We start from the raw sequence: 19,658 nt of genomic DNA, 5'->3' as shown, positions 1-19,658 counted from the left end.
GTACTTTTGTCCTTCTCTATTCTCTCATTCCCAAACACTTTGGCAGAGGTCTGATGTTTACCTCTTCAGTACCTCTTTCCCCACCTCCTCCCCCCTCCTTCTGACCTCTTGTTAGCTCTCTCTCTGATACCTGGCTGTCGATGCCGCTCTCGTCCCACTCACTGCCCCCCGTTTCTCACCCCCCATCTCCCCTTCACATCTCTGCTTTTTTTCATTGCTTCCCCCATCTCTCTCTCCATTTCCCTCCCTGTCTTTTCTTGAACCCATCCCTCTCTCTTTCAAATCCTTCTGTTCCACCACATGCCCTTTATCTGTCCAACACACACACATGCACACACTACATGCTCCTCCTGTCTTGGCGATGAGTCCCCAAGGTCTTGTGTTTATCGCTGTGTGTAGTCTGGCCAAGTCTTCCTCCCTGCTGTGAAAAAGCACCACATATGTGCCTGCATAGAAGGCCAGTATCTTTGGAGAAGAGAACAAAAGTATTGATAAACTCTTAAATCACGACAAGCTTTGCTAATTAGCACTTTTATAATAGGTGGCATGTGCAAGAGGAAAGCGATGATGGCTTTTCAAGATCCTTTTCACAGCCACGTCTTTTTGTGTTTTTCTCCATCACGCCTGTATTATTTCTGTTTCTGTTTCTGCATATCATCTTTTTTTCTCCAGTATCAAAACATTTCATATTTGTTATCGTATCCTTATGAAGTATTTTTCCATGCCTGTCCCATTTCTAATCAGAATGGATATTAAATCAGTCTTTTTCGTCTTTGTGCAGTTCAGGAGAGTAGTCTGGTGGTGCAGGCATTGAGGCTGAACACCATGTCCAAGCTGACATTTGCTGATAGCTCTCGGTTTGATGCTCTCGTCAGAGATGTCTTCTCTGGGGTTAATTTCACCGATGTGGAGGACCAGATACTGATGCATGCACTGGAACAAGTCTACAAGGAGGCGCGACTTGAACTCATCCCCAGCCAGGTGTGTGTGTATGAAGACATCTATTTATTAGCCGAATACACGTGATAAATGATGGGAACTGGTGTTAACCCAGTGTTTGGGATCACTTAATGCAGCAAAAAGTTTGAAACATTAATACAGAGACAACAGTTGGATAGTTCACTAGAAAGATGGTGGAAAAATCGTAGATTAATCACAGGCTGTCTCTCCATCTCGGCATAGCTGAAGAAGGCATTGGAGCTGAATGAACAGCTGAGACAACGCATGGGAGTAGTCATCGTAGGGCCAAGTGGAGCGGGGAAGTCTACCCTCTGGAGGATGCTCAGAGCTGCTCTCAGCAAAACAGGCAAAGTGGTGAGCAAGAGACAAACCGCCTACCTGAATTTTCATTCTTTCATTCAGTCTGTACATAACATCTAATTTAAAATGAGACTTAAACATATATTAAAAAGGCTCTAAGTGTACATTGCATTAGGCTTTGATTTCAGTACTATTAAGCATATAAAGGAGGATGAAAAGAGTTCATTCAAGAGTTTGTGGGTCAGTTAAAAAAAAAATCTTCCTCAGTCTAATGCTGTATTTTTGCAGGTGAAGCAGTACACGATGAATCCTAAGGCCATGCCCAGACAACAGCTGCTGGGACATATAGACATGGACACCAGAGAATGGGCTGATGGTGTCCTCACACACAGCGCCAGGAATGTGGTCAAAGAACCACAGGGTAAGAAGTCTCGCATAGCCAGACTTTTAACAACTGGAATGAAGGTGCCCTGCACCCAGTTCACTACACTAGGACTAAAACAGCATTTCTTATACTCTGCACAGTATGTATTTAGATTAACGTACTGTATTTATCAACAGTATATATGTTTATATATTTTTGTGTTGTTAGAGGTGAGCTCATGGATTGTGTGCGATGGCGACATTGACCCAGAGTGGATTGAGAGTCTGAACTCGGTTCTTGATGATAATCGGTTGTTAACCATGCCGAGCGGAGAACGCATCCAGTTCGGACCTAATGTTAACTTCCTGTTTGAGACTCATGACCTTAGCTGTGCCTCACCAGCCACCATATCCCGCATGGGCATGATCTTTCTCAGGTCAGTCTTTTAAGTCCGTATTTGTACCAAATTCCATCTTTCCCAACGAGCTTGTCTCACTGTTTTTTTTCTTTTCCTCCCTTTTTTCCCTATTTGTACTTTTAGCGACGAGGACATTGATGTGGGTGCCTTGTTGAAGTCGTGGTTGAGAGGTCAGCCAGAGGAGTGTTGCAGTAATCTGGAAAACTGGCTGGGAGACTACTTCCAGCGAGCCCTGGACTGGGTCCTGAAACAGGTAACCTCTGCCCTCTCCTCGTTCTCTGGCTCAAAAACAGTCAATGCTGAATTTTAAACACATTGTAAACTCCAGGTTTTGGCCTGGAGGAAGAGTATTGACGTGCATGCACATAACAGTATAGAACTTTCAGAATAAATTACCTCTGCATATACTGACCACTATTCATTATGGTGGGTTTAATTGCTGAAATTATAAGAGTCTAATAAATTCACAAAAATCACTTTAGCAAATCAGTATAGGTCCCGTTTTCATAGTCTTTTTAGTTAAGTAATATGTACATACTGACTTTCTCATATTTTCACCCAATTTATTCCAAACTTTTTGTAGATTTTTAATTCAAACTTCTCTTCTTTTCTCCTTTCATCAGAATGACTTTGTGGTGGAGACCAGTCTGGTGGGTACGGTGTTCAATGGTCTGTCACACCTCAACGCTGTGGCAGAGAGAGGTCAGTTCATCGTTGGCCTTCTTAGAGGTTTGGGAGGAAACCTCAACCTCAAAGCACGACAGGAGTTTGCCAAAGAGGTGAGGACCCCTGTGATTTTTATATGGGAAGAGAGCGACTGTCAGAACAATTGAGTTTTAGGAATGAAATTTTATTCATATCTGATGTCTCAAAAATAGGATGACGATTCATCATTTGCATACTAATGCAGGATATGCACCTGGTGGGGATTTTCTGTATCTCACAGAGATATCAGTCCTGGTCTTAATGTGTGCTCTTATATTTTTGTACTTCTGTAGTTGCTGAGCTGGGCCAGGGAAAGCCCACCAGACGCCAAAAAACCACTAGATACCTACTATGACTCAGACAGCGGGCATCTAGCAGCCTATACATTCCAGCGTCCCGAGGGCCTCACATTGGAACAGCTCTCTCATACACACACACTACCTGTTATTGAGACTCCAGACATGCAGAGAGGTCTGCACTGCTTCTCCCCATGGCTCACCGCTCAGCACAGGCAGCCATTCATGGTAGTCGGGCCAGAGGGCTGCGGAAAGGGGTAATTACACACCTGCGGACATGTATGCGCACAAACAGAGGAGGCATTTGCACACACACTTGCAAAATTCTGTATATGGAGCCACAGTTGCAAAAAATTGCACACAAATCCACAGTCTTGAAAACAAAATTTTGAAAACATTAGTTGAAAATGAATTCACTGCAGTGTTGTGAATGCTTAATAACAAATTACATTATCTTACAATCCTTCATTTAACAACATTGCCACGTTTGTTTCATACCTTTCATTAAATGGCAATCTGTGTGAACAGTTTAAGTAGGCAATGTTCCAGGGAGACCACGTGTCGGTTGGCTCGCAGACAAAGGGTTAGCGAGTTCATGGTGAGCGAGTGTATGTAATGGATTGTGAGGCAGAGGAACTCAAATGTGGACACTCAAAATGGCACAAGCACATAATCAACGCTGATATCACATCTTGTTTTATTCAAGACTTGACCTTTCATGTTAAAACACTGACAAGTCAGAATAAGGATCAGATTGTGTGTGTGTGTGTGTGTGTGTGTGTGTGTGTGTGTGTGTGTGTGTGTGTGTGGTGTATGTGCTCAGGCTTGTGTATGTGTACACAGGCAGTTGCTGCCTCAAAAGTAATTGCCTCCGTCCTCAGTGGGCTGAAGAACAAGGGTCACTCAGTTTGCCTTTTACACTCCAGTTGAGTCTCACTCAGTGTCTCCTTTTCTCATCCTCTTGTCTCACTTCACCTAAAAGGTCACTGTGCCGATGAGACACCGGGTTTGTCGGATTACTCTTGATTTCTAAGTTACACACACATGCACTGGAAGGAGTGTATGTGCACATGCATGAAGATCATTTACTTTCCAATTATTTTCTCTCTCTTTTGCGCCCTCTCAAAATGTCTCTCTTTGCCTTTGGGTCTGTTCTGACAAATATTGTTCTCCAGATCCCAAGTGGCCCTCTTAAATACAGCACTAACTCACATTTCTTCCTCTGATCCTTCTCGGTGGTCCCACCATCCTAAACATATGTGAGATGTGTAAGAGTTAGAGCATTTAGTAATATGGCTGAAGTTATTCGGCCCTGTCTTTCCACACCCTCTAAAAATAGATGCCGCGTGTTTCTTGACCTTTAATCGATGTGTTGTTTTCTGTCTAGCATGCTCCTGCGCTACGCCTTCTCTCGGCTTCGGTCCACCCAAGTCGCTGTGGTTCACTGCAGTGCCCAGACCTCTTCTCGCCATGTCCTACAGAAGCTTGGCCAGACCTGCCTGTTGCTCAGCTCTAATACTGGCCGAGTCTTCAGACCCAAAGACTGTGAAAACCTGGTGCTCTACCTAAAAGACATCAACCTACCCAAACCTGATAAGTGGGGGACCAGCAACCTCACTGCCTTCCTGCAACAGGTAGCGAGGATACGTAAACAAAAAGACAGATAAGTGAACAAATTAGTGAATGGATGATGTGGTTAAAAAAATAGTTTGAATCTCAGTGTCCGCCCTCACAAACTCAGACTCTCACACTGTTTTCTGTAAGTTCCATGTGCTGTAAAATCGGAAAGTACCTGGGAGTCTCACTGACTTTAAAAAATGCCTTACATCTCCCAACTTTCCTGTATCTTCCACCTTCTTAATTCTATCCCTCCCATCTCGTTCTCTCTCCTCTCGCTGTCTTTCCCTCAGGCTTTAACATATAAAGGGTTCTATGATGAAAATCTGGAGTGGGTGAGCCTTGAGAACATCCAGGTGGTGGCCTCCATGTCAACAGGGGGTGCTGTAGGGAGTCATTCGCTCACATCCCGCTTCTCCTCTATAGTTCGCATCTGCACAATAGAGTAAGTTTGCTGCAAATGTATTTTACGCATTACTTTACACTTTACCAAACAGCTTGCAATTACGCACGTATTTGCATACAAGCCCTCTAAATTTTGCTTCCCCCGACATCACCCCTTATCTCTATTTCTGCGTGTCGGTCTCCCTGTAATAAGGACTGTGATCCCCTCTACTTTCATTTTGCTGCATCCATCTGTTTCTCTGCCTCTTTGCCATTGCCTTTAGCTATCCAGACAGGGAGCAGCTGCAGACTATCTACTCAGCATACCTGCAGCCAGTTCTCCAGCATAGCCTGGGCAGCCAGGCTTCCTGGGCCAGCACAGGGAAAACACACCAGCTGGCTGGGTCTCTTGTGCAGCTTTACGAACAGGTATTGACTTGAACAGGGTGTTCATTCATGTTCACATTTGTATTTGTAGCAACATAGTTTTGCCTGAGATATCGAAAGCACAAACAAGTCATTTGAGACTTTGATTGGAATTTGAGTGGTAACACATTGAATCCATAGTTGTTCTCCAGCAGAGGAACAGCACACACAGGCTGAACACTGACTGAACGGTATCAATTACAACGGGCATTTGCACCACAATAACACTGCCCTTTGTATGCTTTAAAAACAAATAGTCCTTCTTTGAGTTCATGGGATTTGGTTGAGGGCCTAACTTTGCCTTGGAAAGCACACCAGATTTTCAGGTTACTACTGTAAGTCTAGAGTTTATATACCAGGTACATATATTACAGAGCTTCTCATGTATGGCATAACACCGTAGTACATTGATATTGCGATTTTCTGTAGGTGGTGAAACTGTCAGGGTAAATGTTAGACATTTACAGTTTACAGGTTAAGTATCTCTGTCATGTTTGATGCCTTTTATGCTGATGAAGCAGAAATATAATCACTCTTTCTTCAGGGAGTAACTAAATTCCATCATAAATTCCGTATATTGTCAGTTGCCAATAAAGTTTGTCCAATAGATATGTATGTATCACCTATCTCCCTGTCTGTCTAAACTGTCAGGTGAAAGCCAAGTTTACAGTGGATGACCACAGCCACTACCTGTTTACCCCCTGTATTCTCACAGAATGGGTCCTCAGCCTGCTGCGATATGACCTTACTGCAGGTAAGCAGACATTTAATATCTGTGTCTTTTAGCACTTTTTTTGACAGGAATATGATTGATGGAATAGCCAGGTACACTCAAACCTCTAAGTTGGGGAATGAGTAAAAACTTTTCATCTCCATTGAGGCCCAGGCTACTTTTTTAAAGAGGGAACCCCCAGGAATCAGACCCATGACCTGGAAGGGGCTTTTTTTGTCCCACATTTTCAGAGGCACTGCTGTATGCAAACAAAAACAGAAAGTTGGATTTAATGACCCACTGGTTTTCTAGTAATTCCTCAGAGTCCGCACATTGAATAATTTTGCTATTGCTGAGCAACATAAAGCATGAATAACTCAGTCAGTTTTGATGCCAGAATCAAAAGGACAGGACCAGATGGCTTAGTTTCTTGTCAGTATTCCTTTAGCTCAGCGCTACTGTCTCCACCTCTCACCTTTTCCTTCATTCGATCTCTCTCTCTCTCTCTCTCTCTCTCTCTCTCTCTCTCTCCATCCTCTCTTTCCTCACTTCTTCTCTGTCACTCGTCTGTCTCCCCTCTTTTATCATCCTCTCCCTTTGCTGTCCTTTCATCTCTCCCTCTGTCACTCTTTCTCTCCTTCTGCAATGTGTTCCTGCTGTGATAGTGAGTCCAATCATTTATTTTAATTAAACACGTCAGCGGACAAACTCCTCTTTTCCTGTGCTCATCATTTTTTAACTTGCTCTTACTTCTTCCTCCCTCTTTTCCCCTCTTGCTGCTTACCTTCGTTTTGGTATGTAAAACCCCCTCTCTTCCTCTTTCTTCTGTGACTGTGATGATGTTTGTGGTGAGTTTGAGTGTGTGTGTGATCCCAATGAATATATTAACAACACTTCATAACTTCCATAACTCTAGTGTTTAAAATTTTTTCAACAGAAATGCTCTTAAGACCCACTGTACACTACCTGCTCAGCACCAAACAGCACACAGATACAGTTAGCGATTAGCTGGCGACCATAGTGGAACATTTAGCAATGAAAGAGGCAGATATTACCCTCAAGAGTTGGTGGAGACCAAAAGCAGAGCACAAAGAGAGTGAGTAGTGAGTAGTCTTTAACATTTGATACGCCAGGAAAACCCTGGAGTGTCAACTCTTCCTCAGTCTTCTTCAGCTCTTTCAGTATAATGTGACAGACACTGTTGAAGCCAGCGGCCTATGAGACCACGAATCTGGCTTTTCCCTGGAGCGCTCTCTTTTTACCTAGCAGCACTCTGTTGATTCTCGGGGGAATTTAATAAATTTAGCCTCACCCAGGGAGGTGTTTGTGTCATGCCTGATCCCGCCAAAAACAGCCCTTTGACTCATGTTGAGCCTGAGTCATCGTGTGACTAAGGTGCTAGTGTCATGACAGATATGGACAGACTACAAAATACTCAGTGTATGTGTTATGGTGTAAGTGAGATGCAGAAAAATGTCCTTTTCTATCTGAGTCACTGAAATTTAGTATTTGATTTCTCCAGTTTTTCATTTGGTCTGTGTGCTGAATGTTGTATCAAGGTTCTGATAAGAAGCAAATGTCAAACGGAATCAGCAAATCTTATCTTGTGTGTAAGTGCAAGCATACATATGTCCTCTGTTTAATTGGACCTTTATTCAGACAGGTAATCTGAGACACGGGGTGTCACTTTTAAGAGAGACCTGGTCAAGATAACAGTGGCAATACAATAGAAAATCAGACAGAACATTCAGTACAGAGACATAACAGAACACAAGTCATAAACGTGATAAGTGCAGAAGTGGCTGTCAGATTTTAAGTACTATTACAAAAGCAAACCCACGGACACTTTCTCTTGATTTTGATGAATTATTTTGGGATATCCTTTTGGGTGTTAATTCAAATGTGTGTGTGTGTGTGTGTGTGTGTGTGTGTGTGTGTGTGTGTGTGTCTCATTTACTCTTTTTTAGCCCAATCTAATGTGACAGACAGCGTGATGGAGGTGGTAGCATATGAGGCTAGGAGGCTGTTCAGAGACCGGCTGGTTTCCTCCAAAGACCTTCACACCTTTGATAACATCCTCTCCTCCATCATACGGGGAGACTGGGGCTCTGATGCGCTCGACAACATGACTGGTATGAGATGGCTATATTCTGGCGGACATACACCTTCATTCAAATCGTACACACACATACAAAAAAACTACTTGCGGGCTCAGGTGGATTCAAACAGCCCATCATTGACCAAGCAGGAAAAATTACATTGCAAATTGACTACTTGATGGAATTCATGCACTCAGACATTTTCAGGTTGACCCTTATGCCTGAATGAAAGCAATATTTGATGGGCTCTGTTATTTGACAGCTTTGCGTTTATCGCAATTTCTCAGCTAATGGTCTGTTTCCTTATTTTAAACCAGCATGGCATTGATAAAGTGTTTCCTTTTTTAAATTGGTTTAACTGTTCCCAACTTAGAATTGTAAATAAAATTGTATTGGTAAAACCAATATGTGCTATACTGGTAATGATCTGCGCAGCAGCACTGGAAATACATGACAAATGCTCGTTTTCTTCATGCAGACTAATACTGGAAGCCGCTGTAAAGGAAACTAGCTCAACTCAGAGAGGTGTAATGATCAAGAACAAGCTACTGAATATATACAATGTCATATCTATAATCAAGGCCCTTGAAAGTAAAACATAGGTTAAAACCATTCAAATATCTATTTTTTCTTTGTTTTTTCAGTATCAAATGTTGCAGCCACACAACTCAAAGCAATAAAATCACAGAGGGGGATCCCTCAGGGATTACATTGTATATGTAGAAGTGTTTGTTTTGCCAAAGACAGACTCAGATTCTTATAATAAGTGTCTGACAATATTGTTGAAAGGATCCCTATAGAGATACATTCTTGTTAAAGAATAAGAGTTGTTTTGTTTAACCAGGAACAGCTGTTATATCGCCCTCGCCAAAGCAACCAGAGTCAATTCACAGAAACAGTGATTTTATCATCAGAAAACACACTTCATTCAAACGTGACAAAAACAAAACAGAACTCACCAAAACCTTCTTGGTTTGTCTTTCCACTGGTCCAACAATCACCACTAACTCTGGTTTGGTTCAAATAAATTCTTAATTTACCGAATCAGGAGAGGAGCGAGAGAGAGGGCGGACATCAGAGAAGCAGCAGGGAAAACAACATGGAGTCAGAATATTTTCATATCGAACTCGAGAATCATGTTCACCGGATGTTATGACAGGAGAGACTTAAATATGTCGGACAAACAGGTTTTCTGACTGGCTAACAGACACTTTGTGTCTTCTGTCTGTCAGCCAGTGCATTCAGTGCAGATTCCACGATGGAATATTAATTTTCACAGTCAAATGTGTGGATTTTTTTACAATTCGAATAATAAGTTGGATTTAGAATATTTGTTGACAGCCTGAGTGCTCAGTGACTAAGAGACGTGAAACTGTAATATCTCAGCACCTGGCAATGATTGCAGAGACACAGGAGTAGCTTGCAAGTGCGGTCACTTTCTTCTTGAGCAGCCCTGTCATCTGCATGAGTATTAACATAAGGTGACATAACATGTGAGAGAGCCTCAGTTAAAGGCTGTTATTTTGTTTCCTTAGTGAGAAATGCCTCTTCCAAACTGTGGCCAAAGTTCAGTCCGCTCACAAAACCAACAAATGCATGCTTCTGTGCCACATTTGGGATGTTAGCTGTGGGATTTGAAAACAAATCAAAATGCACAGATTGAACATTTAGAAACACATTTCACTACATTACATGCATTTAACTGGTATTCATTTTGGTGATAGTGCTCATTTTTTTGTCTATTCTGTCTCACCTCTGTAGTCAGCCTCGACTGTGTCATAGGTGTATTACCAACAGGTTGTAATATTTCCCCTGCTTGCAGATGGTTTCCATGTGACATGGGGAGCCACTGAAGGGGCTGTAATGGCTCCAGGCCAGTCTCTCCCTCCTCATGGTAAACAACTGGGACGTCTGAATTCAGCTGACCTTAAACAAGTCATACAGAAGGTAACAGTGAGGAACTGTTGTCTGGGGTGGTATGTGTGGTCAGGCTTGTGGGAGTGAGTATACACACATGCATGTGTGTTTATGTACAGTGGTTGCTAATCTCATTCATTAGCTTGTGTGTCATTGTATTTTTCATGTCATTGTATTTGTCAGAATGTCTCCGGTGCGCCTCCTCACCTGTGTGTGTCCCTCCCTCTTCTTCCTCTAGGGAGTAGTGCTGTACAGTCGCGATAACAGGGAGCTGGATCTTCTCCTGTTCTGGGAAGTGTGTGACTTTGTGTCTAGGGTGGATCGGGTCCTGAGCAGACCCGGTGGCTCTCTGCTTCTGGCAGGCCGGAGTGGAGTGGGTCGGCACACAGCCACGTGCCTGGTGTCGCACATGCATGGATACGCGTTGTTCACGCCCAAAATCTCTCGTGGTTATACTCTTAAGCATTTCAGCAATGATCTCAAGACGGTAAGAGTGGATCAACTTTTTTATTGGTTCACATTGTGCCAAGTAACCACTCTTTGCAGAATGCACTTGGAGATTATTGTCGTGTACTTGCAAGCTTTTTAAAAGCATTAAAGCTTTAATGCACAGTAGTTTTCTAAAGGAACTTTGGTGTCCATAAAGCTGTGGTGTGTCACGTTTAGACTTACATCTAATGTATATAAGTGTGTGTTGTGTGTATCAAATGTACAATGTGTGTGTACTGTGTGTGTAGGTGATGCAGCTGGCAGGTTTGGAGGGTCAACAGGTGGTTCTGCTGTTGGAAGACTATCAGTTTGTTCACTCTGCTTTCTTAGAGATGGTCAACAGCCTGCTGTCATCAGGTGTGTATTGTGTTTGTGAGTTCCTTAATCCCATTTTATTAGAACAGATTTGGCTGTTTGGACCTCAAGGAGTTACAGTTTTCTTTTAGGGCCAAGGTTAAAAGTTGTATTAGGTTAATGTTAGTAATAAAAGAAATGTTGGACTTTTGGGGAAATATGATTATTTGCTTTGCTTTCAGAGAGTTAGATGAGAGGATTGACACCACTGTGACAGGAGCCAGATGGTTATCTTAGCCTAGCATAAAGACTGGCAACAGGGAAAAACAGCTAGCCTGACTCACTAAATGAACACGTTTTATCTCATTTGTTTAATCTGCTCCCAAGCCAAAGTGTAGACACATCAAACTATGGTTTTACGGGGTGGTTATGTGCAGGACTATTTCTTCACCGATTACACTGACATCCTGGTGTCTCTGTTGGTTGCCTGGCAACCTCAAGGTGATGACAAGACTCCAGTGAGCAGAAATAATTCCCAAAATGCCAAGCCATCCCTTTTTCTTTTCTATCCTACTGTCCCTTGGTCAACTTGGAGCAAAATGCATAACACCGAATGCAGTCAACAGAGGGTCTCATGTGTGATGTTTGTGTGCTGTATGTGTGCACTGAATCTTAAATATCGTACACATTCCTATGGCAAACCTTGTTTTGGAGTATACATGGTCTGCATTTAAATACGAACCATGTGCCACCCAGGCTGCACACCAGTCATAGGTTCTATCCCTACTGTCTTTTCTTTAGTTGCCTGTGGCAGATGCTAATGTGTAGAAGATGCTGATCATTTCTTTGTGTATGTGTGTCATGTTTCAGGTGAAGTTCCAGGTCTGTACACCCCAGAGGAAATGGAGCCTCTCCTCTCTACCCTCAAAGATGCTGCTTCCCAGGATGGATTCACCGGACCGCTCTACAACTACTTTTCTTACAGTCAGTACCAAATATTTATCGACAAGTTTGTCTGCCTGTCATTCACTATTTTGGTCTGTCCCATCTATGTGATGTGTGGAGCACTGTGGTCCTCTTTCTCACCGTAAAAGTCTACTACACGTGTCATTTCTTTCCACTGATTGTTCCATCTGTTGTCCTCTGTGATTGTATCTGACTCTGTTCCTCTGCTTCCCAGCTGTGCAGTGATGTGTGTACTGCAGGAATAGTGCAGTGTCACTGAGGATGAGGTTGCTGCTCGAGAATCAAATCAATAGCTCTATTATTGTCAAAGCAAACCCACTAAAGAGCTCCCTGCTCACCTCCACTATCCAACTCTGTCAGGGATGTACAAGCTAAAAAGGAACAATATCAGTGACACAAATACTGGAGCCTGTCTTCACATTCCCCTTTACTGTCTCTGTTTCCCTCTCATTTGCTGGGTTTCAAATGACATTTTGTGATGAACTCCTCCACAGATTTTATTCCTCACCTATTCTGCTGCTCTTTGTGTTTGACATCCCCTTAGGAATCCAGCAGAACCTCCACATTGTTCTGATCATGGACTGCTCCAGCAGTAACTTCACCATCAACTGTGAGAGCAACCCAGCTTTCTATCGCAAGTGTTCTGTCCAGTGGATGGAAGGATGGTCTGAAAGCAGCATGAAGAAGGTTAGTGAAGGAGGAGGAGGAGGAGCAGCGTGTATAGCGGCAAGATCAAAAACATATTAAATTAGCAGATAAAGTTCACACCAGTATCTGCGATCAATAAATCCAGCTAAGGCATTGAGTATGGAGATTTCCATAAACCTGAAAAGATTGAAAAGACAGACCTATGTAGCTGAGAGCTCTGCTGTAGCCGCATACATATGTATTTGTATGCTTTATCAGTATCCAGTGGCTCCACATCCAATATTGACCCTATCACTGCAGGGCTTAAGAAGTAAATTTGCTTACCAGTGGAACCTGAAATTTAATGCTCGACACATTATTTTTAAAAAGCTGCTGAGAAAAGATGTTTTTTTCCATGCATGCATCAATGCTTTCTATCTAAATTCTCTATCTGGTTTGTTTGTGTAAATGTGTACCTTTTCAGATTCCTGAACTGCTGCTGGAAAAGGCAGAAGGAGGGGCGGAGGAGAATGAAAGAGAAAAGGCCACAAAGGGGAAAAGCTCAGGTAGGAGCACATTTACTCAGAGCAGAAAAGTCTATAATCATGTGGAAAATAACCCATTTTGATTCAATTATTTTGAATTGTATGAGTGTGCAATTTCTAATGGTAATGATGTTTTTGTAGTTCATCCCTGTCATTTCCCTAGTTGTAATTATACTGCTCCTCTGTGGCTGTAGTGTGCTGGACATTTGAGTCAACCTCAGTCTTCCTACGTATAACTTTAAAAAAAAAAAAGACTTTTTACTAAGTGCATTTAGTCAGTGTATAATATTTAGTTTATGTATGCAATGGCACACGTTCTAACTGTGTTTGGCTGTGTTTTATCATGAACTTGACCTCCTAAATTTAAACCAGCTTGCATTCTTCATCCTCTGCTTCCAGCAGGGTCTGCTCAGGGAGACCTGTGCCGTTTGTTCCTGATGGTCCATGAGTCATGTAGAGAGCATGGAGCGACACCCAGCCAGTACATGGCCTTTCTGCATGTTTACACTGCATTATTTAACCGGAAGCAGAGCCAGCTCACAACGAGACAACAGCATCTGCAGGTACAATATCAGCAGGAGTACAATATGGGCCGTGCACTATATGAGGCCCATTTGCACAAAGATCTAAGGATGGAAATGTTTGGAAATTGTTTTTCACAAGTTCACTTAATAGGCAGCCAACGACAAAAAAAAAAATAGCCTGTCTTTATAATTAATTGCTGATGGTTTCTAATCGCAAATGCAGTGTCTGTGAGTGGGCACTTGACCTTAGAATTAGGGCAATGTTGATCCTGGTGCTGTGTTTGCAGGCGGGAGTGTCGAAGCTGAACGAGGCAAAGGCATTGGTCGACGAGTTGAAGGGGCGGGCTGCAGAGCAGAGTGCACTGCTGAAAACTAAACAACAGGAGGCAGATTCTGCCCTGCAGGAAATCACCACCTCCATGCAGGTGTGTGTGTGTGTGTGTGTGTGTGTGTGTGTGTGTGTGTGTGTGTGTGTGTGTGTGTGTGTGTGTGTGTGTGTGTGTGTGTGTGTATGTGTATATGTATGTTTGTGGGTGGAGGTATGTCAGTGTGTGTAACTTTGACACACAGTGGCAGGCAGCACAGAGGTCCTGCAGGGTTTCATGTCTCCTCCAAGTTGCATCTATCCTCCTCTCAACTCGCACTGTGGCCCTCTTCTCTTCTCTTCTCTTCTCTTCTCCTCTCTTCTCTTCTCTTCTCTTCTCTTCTCTTCTGCCCTCTGCTCTGTTCTGCTCTTACTTTCTTGTCTTTGCCTCTCTTCCCTTCACTCTCCTCTCCTCATCTGCATTGCAACTTTTTCTGGTTTTCCCATGGCTGTGTCTCTCCTGCTGTGAAGAAGCTATTTATTTGGTTTGTGTGGGTATGCACATTTGTTTGTTCTGTGACTCTTCATCCAGTGCTTTCTATCTCCTGATATCCATGTTTCCATTTCCTCCTGCTGGCTTTGTCTGGAGGATGAATGGATGCTTGGATGGATGGATAGATGTGTGGAGAGAAGAAAGGAAGCTGAACCCTGTTCATTAGTTATGATATCCTCCTGTCTTTGTCTCTGTGGGGAATCTACTTTTGAGTGAGATGGAGGGAAAGAGGGAGAGGGAAGAAACGAGAAACAGGACTAGGAATAACTGTCAGTTTGCAGAGTGATAATTAATGACTAGACTCGTTCCTTTGGGCTGCAGTGGCCATGTCTCCTGCAGAGGTGGAGACAGCAGGAAGGGAAAAAAGGAGGAAGAGTGGGACAAAGTGATGAAGAGTTGAAACAAACCAGGTGGACGAGTGACAGAGGCATTCAGAGTGAGTTCAGTGGATGAGGAAGAAAAATGAGATTTGGAGAGGGAATAAGGGAAATGTGTGGTGTATAGGGAGGGGTCAAGCTTGACAAGGGGAGAATTGGAGGGTTGCAGAGACAGTCTATGAAGAAATTAGCTTTGTATGAGGATAGGATGTGATAAGATGGATAGATTCTAGGGATATAGAGGTGAGAGAGAGGAAGTGTTGGAAAATGATGGTGCCAAATGTTCATCTTCTCTCTCTCTTTATTCTCAATGAATGTGTCTTACTGTGACTGTTTCTCAACCAAATCTTTCATCTTTACTCAGAGGAGGACTGGGGCTGTATGTCTGACACATCTCAGAACTGAAGTACTGAAAAAGGGGAACTCATTTACATTTTAAAAGGTTGTTAAGAGAGCTTTAACTTGTGATATCTCAAAGTGTGGGGTCAAGTTTTCTGGGTGAATAGCAAGTTGAAGGGAATATGCTGTGTATAACATTCTTGTGCTTCAGAATTTGAAGCATTTGAAGGCTGTATTTTCAGTCCAACACAATCACATGACCTTTTTGGTTCTCCAGAATGCCAGTGACCAGAAGACAGAAATGGAGAAGATAAAAGGGAAGATGGCTCAAGAAGTGTCCAAGATTGAAGAGCGAAAGGCCAAAATCGATGATGAGCTGAAGGAAGTACAGGTAAGTTGTCTGATTGACTTGTGCACTCAGTATGATATATATCTGTCTGTTACTAGAAACACATACGACTGGCCTCTACCCTTTCCATACTTGCCATCCTAGCTGCACTCACCCCTTCTTTATCTCTGCATCCCTCCCTATTCTTATCATTGCTACCCTCTAGCCTCTGGTAGATGAAGCAAAGCGTGCAGTTGGAAACATCAAGCCTGAAGCTCTGTCTGAGATCCGCTCACTCCGAATGCCCCCTGATGTCATCAGAGACATCCTGGAGGGCGTGCTGAGACTGATGGGCATCTTCGACACCTCCTGGGTCAGCATGAAGAGGTGAGAGGGGAAGACGTGGGAAGAATGTCTAAAAGGGTAGACAGAGGAAGGGCGATAGAAAAGGATGGTTAGATGGAGAGAAAGTTACCCCGATGGGAGTAATTAAACGGATGAGGATGTTCAGCACCTTTTGGGTCTCCAAAAAGAGGTGATGGAGTGTTGAAGGATGGCTGAGGGCAGAGGAAGTGAAAATGTTTGACACACCTTGGAAAGATGGAGAGAAGGAGAAATCTTTATACCTGGGTTAACATGAAGAAATGTGATAACTTTAGCTCTGCCTGCAAAAGATTTTTAGATTGTAAAATCATCCAAACCGTCAATTTTTGCTCAGGTTTGAAGGCAGAATGTCCTAATTTGTCAGCTCGTTCATTTTACATTTTTCGCACCACTTACTCACATAGCTGACAAGAAGTTAAACCATGTGTCAAAAAAGAGGTTGTGGTGCATTTAATACATTTTAAACAATAAGCTTATGCCAGAATCTGTATTTGTGTGTGTATTTCATGTACCCTTGTGTGTTTGCTGCATGACTGTGTCTGTGCAGTTACTTTATGCTCCAGTGTTTATTTAAATTAGCTTTTGGTACAAATCACTCATCTGACCGTGGGCACCTTTAGAGGGGATCAGACAGACAAAAAAACATTCTGCCCTGCTAATGACTCGTGTTAATTGGGTGAGCCAACTCCACTCTGAGCACTGCAAGTAACAAAGACAGACAGTGAGTGTGTTGTGTTTTGTGTGTGTGTGTGTGTGTGTGTGTGTGAGACGGAGAGTGGGGGGTGGCAGAGATGGATTTGCTAAATATGAGTAACAAAGAGAATAAGTTGCAACCGTTTGCGCTTAATTAGAGATGAAAAAATTTTGAGTCTCGGAATTTTAGGCTTGAATTAACATTAGCTTCCTCATTTTCTGGATAAAAAGTCAATTTATTCTGTCTGTCTCTCTGTAATGATCTGTCTCTCTATCACTTTTTTACTTTACTGCCATGACACGTAACATCAATCTCTCTCACTCACAACATCTTAGCTGTGTCTGTCGTAAATTCACCGCTTTTTTTGTCAACTGCTCATGTCCAGTCCTCTCACTCTTGTGCCTTTCTTTCCCCCTTTTCCCCTGTTTCTGCAGCTTTCTGGCTAAGCGTGGAGTGAGGGAGGACATAGCTACATTTGAAGCCAGGAACATCACCCCTGAGATTCGCCGGAGTGTGGAGGAGCTGCTCAACAGGAACAGGGCCTCCTTCGATCCCAAGGTCACCTAGTCATGATAGCAGAATAAGAATTAGATGTATGGTTGGGGGATGTTATTAACCTCTTGTTGACTACTGCTGTGGCTGTTCTTGTGGCGACTGAGCTGTTTCTGATTTGTGATGCTGTTGTTTTTATGGTCAGAATGCAAAGCGTGCAAGTGCAGCAGCTGCTCCTCTGGCTGCCTGGGTCAAAGCCAATGTCCAATACTCCCACGTCCTCGAGAGGATAGAGCCACTGGAGAGAGAGCAGGCCGGACTACTGGAGTAGGAACACACACAAACACCTCTCCAGAAAACACCTAAGAATGATTTTGATTCATTTCTTCAACACAACCATGCTTGTCAGTGAGCTTGAGGTCTTTGTCTTAACCTCAGTTACTCATGGCCTCTTACTTTCTTTTGTGTGTGTGTGTGTGTGTGTGTGTGTGTGTGTGTGTGTGTGTGTGTGTGTGTGTCTGTGTGTGTGTGTGTGTCTGTGTGTGTGTGTCTGTCTGTCTGTCTGTCTGTCTGTCTGTCTGTCTGTCTGTCCAGAAACCTGAGGAAAACAGAGAGTAGGAAGAATAAGCTAGAGGACCAGCTCAACTCTGTTGGAGCCAAAGTCAACGAGTTGAAAGAGAAGTATGCTTCCGCCCAACTTTCCATCTATTCTTCCATCCTTTGATCTTTCCATTTCTACTGTATTTCAAAACTTAGAGTTATTACATTACCATAAATTACCCTTGAAATGTTTTTGTAATAAACCATAACGGTAGTTCTTCAATATTCACGTTGACCATCTTTTCCTTATGACTAGCCATGACTTCAAGTTTAATAAAATTGTAAAAAAAAAAAAAAAAAAAAAAAAAAAAAAAAGGATACAATCAGGGACAAGGCAAGAAGTTGTCCATCCCATCATCTGGCATGGCCGGACCAGAACTGGCAAAGAAAAATAAGCTTTGAAGCTATGGTGAAAAGTGGGTATGACTGGAAATAATACAGCTTTCAACAAGCTTCTGGAGCTAACTCGACTAGCAGCCTCTCAGCATCATTCCACAAGAAAGAAATGAGCTGCCTTCCCTGTCTCTGACTGCCAGCCATGCAGCATCCCTCCTTCTCACCATGTAGTTATGTAAACATGAATACATCAGTAATTACTGAAGGGCAGGTCTTTTCCACCCCCTTTGAATTGGCAGGACATTTTCCAATCTCACTACTCCTCTCCCCTCCTTTCCTCTCCTCTCCTCTGCTGTCCTCCTTTACTATCTTGATGCCTCACCTCACCTCACCTCATCTCAGCTCACCTCACCTCACCTCATCTTGCCTCGCCTCGCCTTGTCTCACATCACATCACACTGTATTGTTGGTTGTCATGCAGATTTGTATTCTACTTTCAGCGATGTGGGAGGAGTTGCAAATGAATTATACATCAGACTAATGATGATATACAATCTGTTTATTCCATAGGATGTAAATAAAACAGATATCATAACGTCAGTCTCAGAAATCTCAAATGATCTCATATCAAACACAGTTATCTAGTTACTTGTCACTTGCTTACTCGTTCCTCAGGTTTCAGTGTCACACAACAGAAGCGGCTAAGTTGGAGGCTGAGGTGACAAAAGCTCAGGACACGATCACGGCGGCCCAGCAGCTCATATCACAACTTGATGGGGAACACACGCGGTGGAACGTGCAGGTAGTTTGATATAGGAGGTGTGGGGTGGGGGAGGTTATACGCATTTACTAAGAAAGGGGCTCATTTACCATGTAAGAGCAACAGGAGGTGTGTGTGTGTGTCTGTGTGTGTGCATACATGTGTGTGTGTCTGTGTCTGTGTGTGTGTGTGTGTGTGTGTGTGTGTGTGTGTGTGTGTGTGTGTGTGTGACAGGGGGATGTATCCTGCTGTCTCCAGTCCCTTCTGGCTGTTTTTACTCCTCTCCACAGCATCTGTCTGCACCTTAATTAAAACACTCAATCTCTTCCTGACACACACACACACACACACACACACACACACACACACACACACACACACTCACACTCACTGCCTTCGTCAAGGCCCGCACCAAAGAGCCAGTTTACTCTCTACTCACGTATTTTCATATACTCACACACACACACACACTCACTTCATCCCTAACTCTTATGACACTATGCAGTGCTTGTGGTTGGCTGCGTGTCAATGCCTATAAGTTGTTTAAGTGTTTGAAGGGAAAGGAGGACCACACAGAAAGAGGGTACACAACTACAGAGTAAGTGGTGCAGAATCAGACAAATGGAGCATAGACTGTGGCAGGATGTGTGACAGTATGAATACAGTAGACCAGAGACGACATGCTGCTGATACCTGCAGCCTCATAGATTCAGTAAATGTGGGCATTCAGAGATCATAAGGCTTGACAATTAAGCCTTGTGTATAGTCTTTCACCCAACACATACGTGTGCATCTGTGATCCCCTGGCATCCACTCAACTTAACAGCAATAATGTCACATTAGCTCAA

The 19,658-nt window shown here is 43.1% G+C and overlaps 1 protein-coding gene across 1 annotated transcript in view; it reads left to right on the top strand.

Moving 5' to 3' along the window:
• The window catches only part of dync2h1 (dynein cytoplasmic 2 heavy chain 1), a 98,747-nt gene that overhangs the window by 24,124 nt on the left and 54,965 nt on the right, over positions 1-19,658 (top strand). Inside the window, exons 41-66 of the mRNA XM_076735074.1 lie at positions 782-981; positions 1,183-1,314; positions 1,549-1,681; positions 1,853-2,060; positions 2,166-2,295; positions 2,666-2,821; positions 3,041-3,300; positions 4,431-4,677; positions 4,954-5,105; positions 5,329-5,473; positions 6,122-6,224; positions 8,150-8,314; positions 10,104-10,228; positions 10,437-10,685; positions 10,936-11,044; positions 11,852-11,965; positions 12,492-12,634; positions 13,059-13,140; positions 13,519-13,682; positions 13,931-14,068; positions 15,494-15,607; positions 15,771-15,931; positions 17,057-17,180; positions 17,320-17,441; positions 17,709-17,795; positions 18,726-18,852. Coding sequence (XP_076591189.1) covers positions 782-981; positions 1,183-1,314; positions 1,549-1,681; positions 1,853-2,060; positions 2,166-2,295; positions 2,666-2,821; positions 3,041-3,300; positions 4,431-4,677; positions 4,954-5,105; positions 5,329-5,473; positions 6,122-6,224; positions 8,150-8,314; positions 10,104-10,228; positions 10,437-10,685; positions 10,936-11,044; positions 11,852-11,965; positions 12,492-12,634; positions 13,059-13,140; positions 13,519-13,682; positions 13,931-14,068; positions 15,494-15,607; positions 15,771-15,931; positions 17,057-17,180; positions 17,320-17,441; positions 17,709-17,795; positions 18,726-18,852 — 3,890 coding nt within the window. The remainder of the gene's footprint in view (positions 1-781; positions 982-1,182; positions 1,315-1,548; positions 1,682-1,852; positions 2,061-2,165; positions 2,296-2,665; positions 2,822-3,040; positions 3,301-4,430; positions 4,678-4,953; positions 5,106-5,328; positions 5,474-6,121; positions 6,225-8,149; positions 8,315-10,103; positions 10,229-10,436; positions 10,686-10,935; positions 11,045-11,851; positions 11,966-12,491; positions 12,635-13,058; positions 13,141-13,518; positions 13,683-13,930; positions 14,069-15,493; positions 15,608-15,770; positions 15,932-17,056; positions 17,181-17,319; positions 17,442-17,708; positions 17,796-18,725; positions 18,853-19,658) is intronic.

Source organism: Chaetodon auriga, chromosome 7 (genome assembly GCF_051107435.1).
Source record: "Chaetodon auriga isolate fChaAug3 chromosome 7, fChaAug3.hap1, whole genome shotgun sequence".
Lineage (NCBI taxonomy): Eukaryota > Metazoa > Chordata > Actinopteri > Chaetodontiformes > Chaetodontidae > Chaetodon > Chaetodon auriga.
This window is presented reverse-complemented; position numbering and strand designations above follow the sequence as displayed.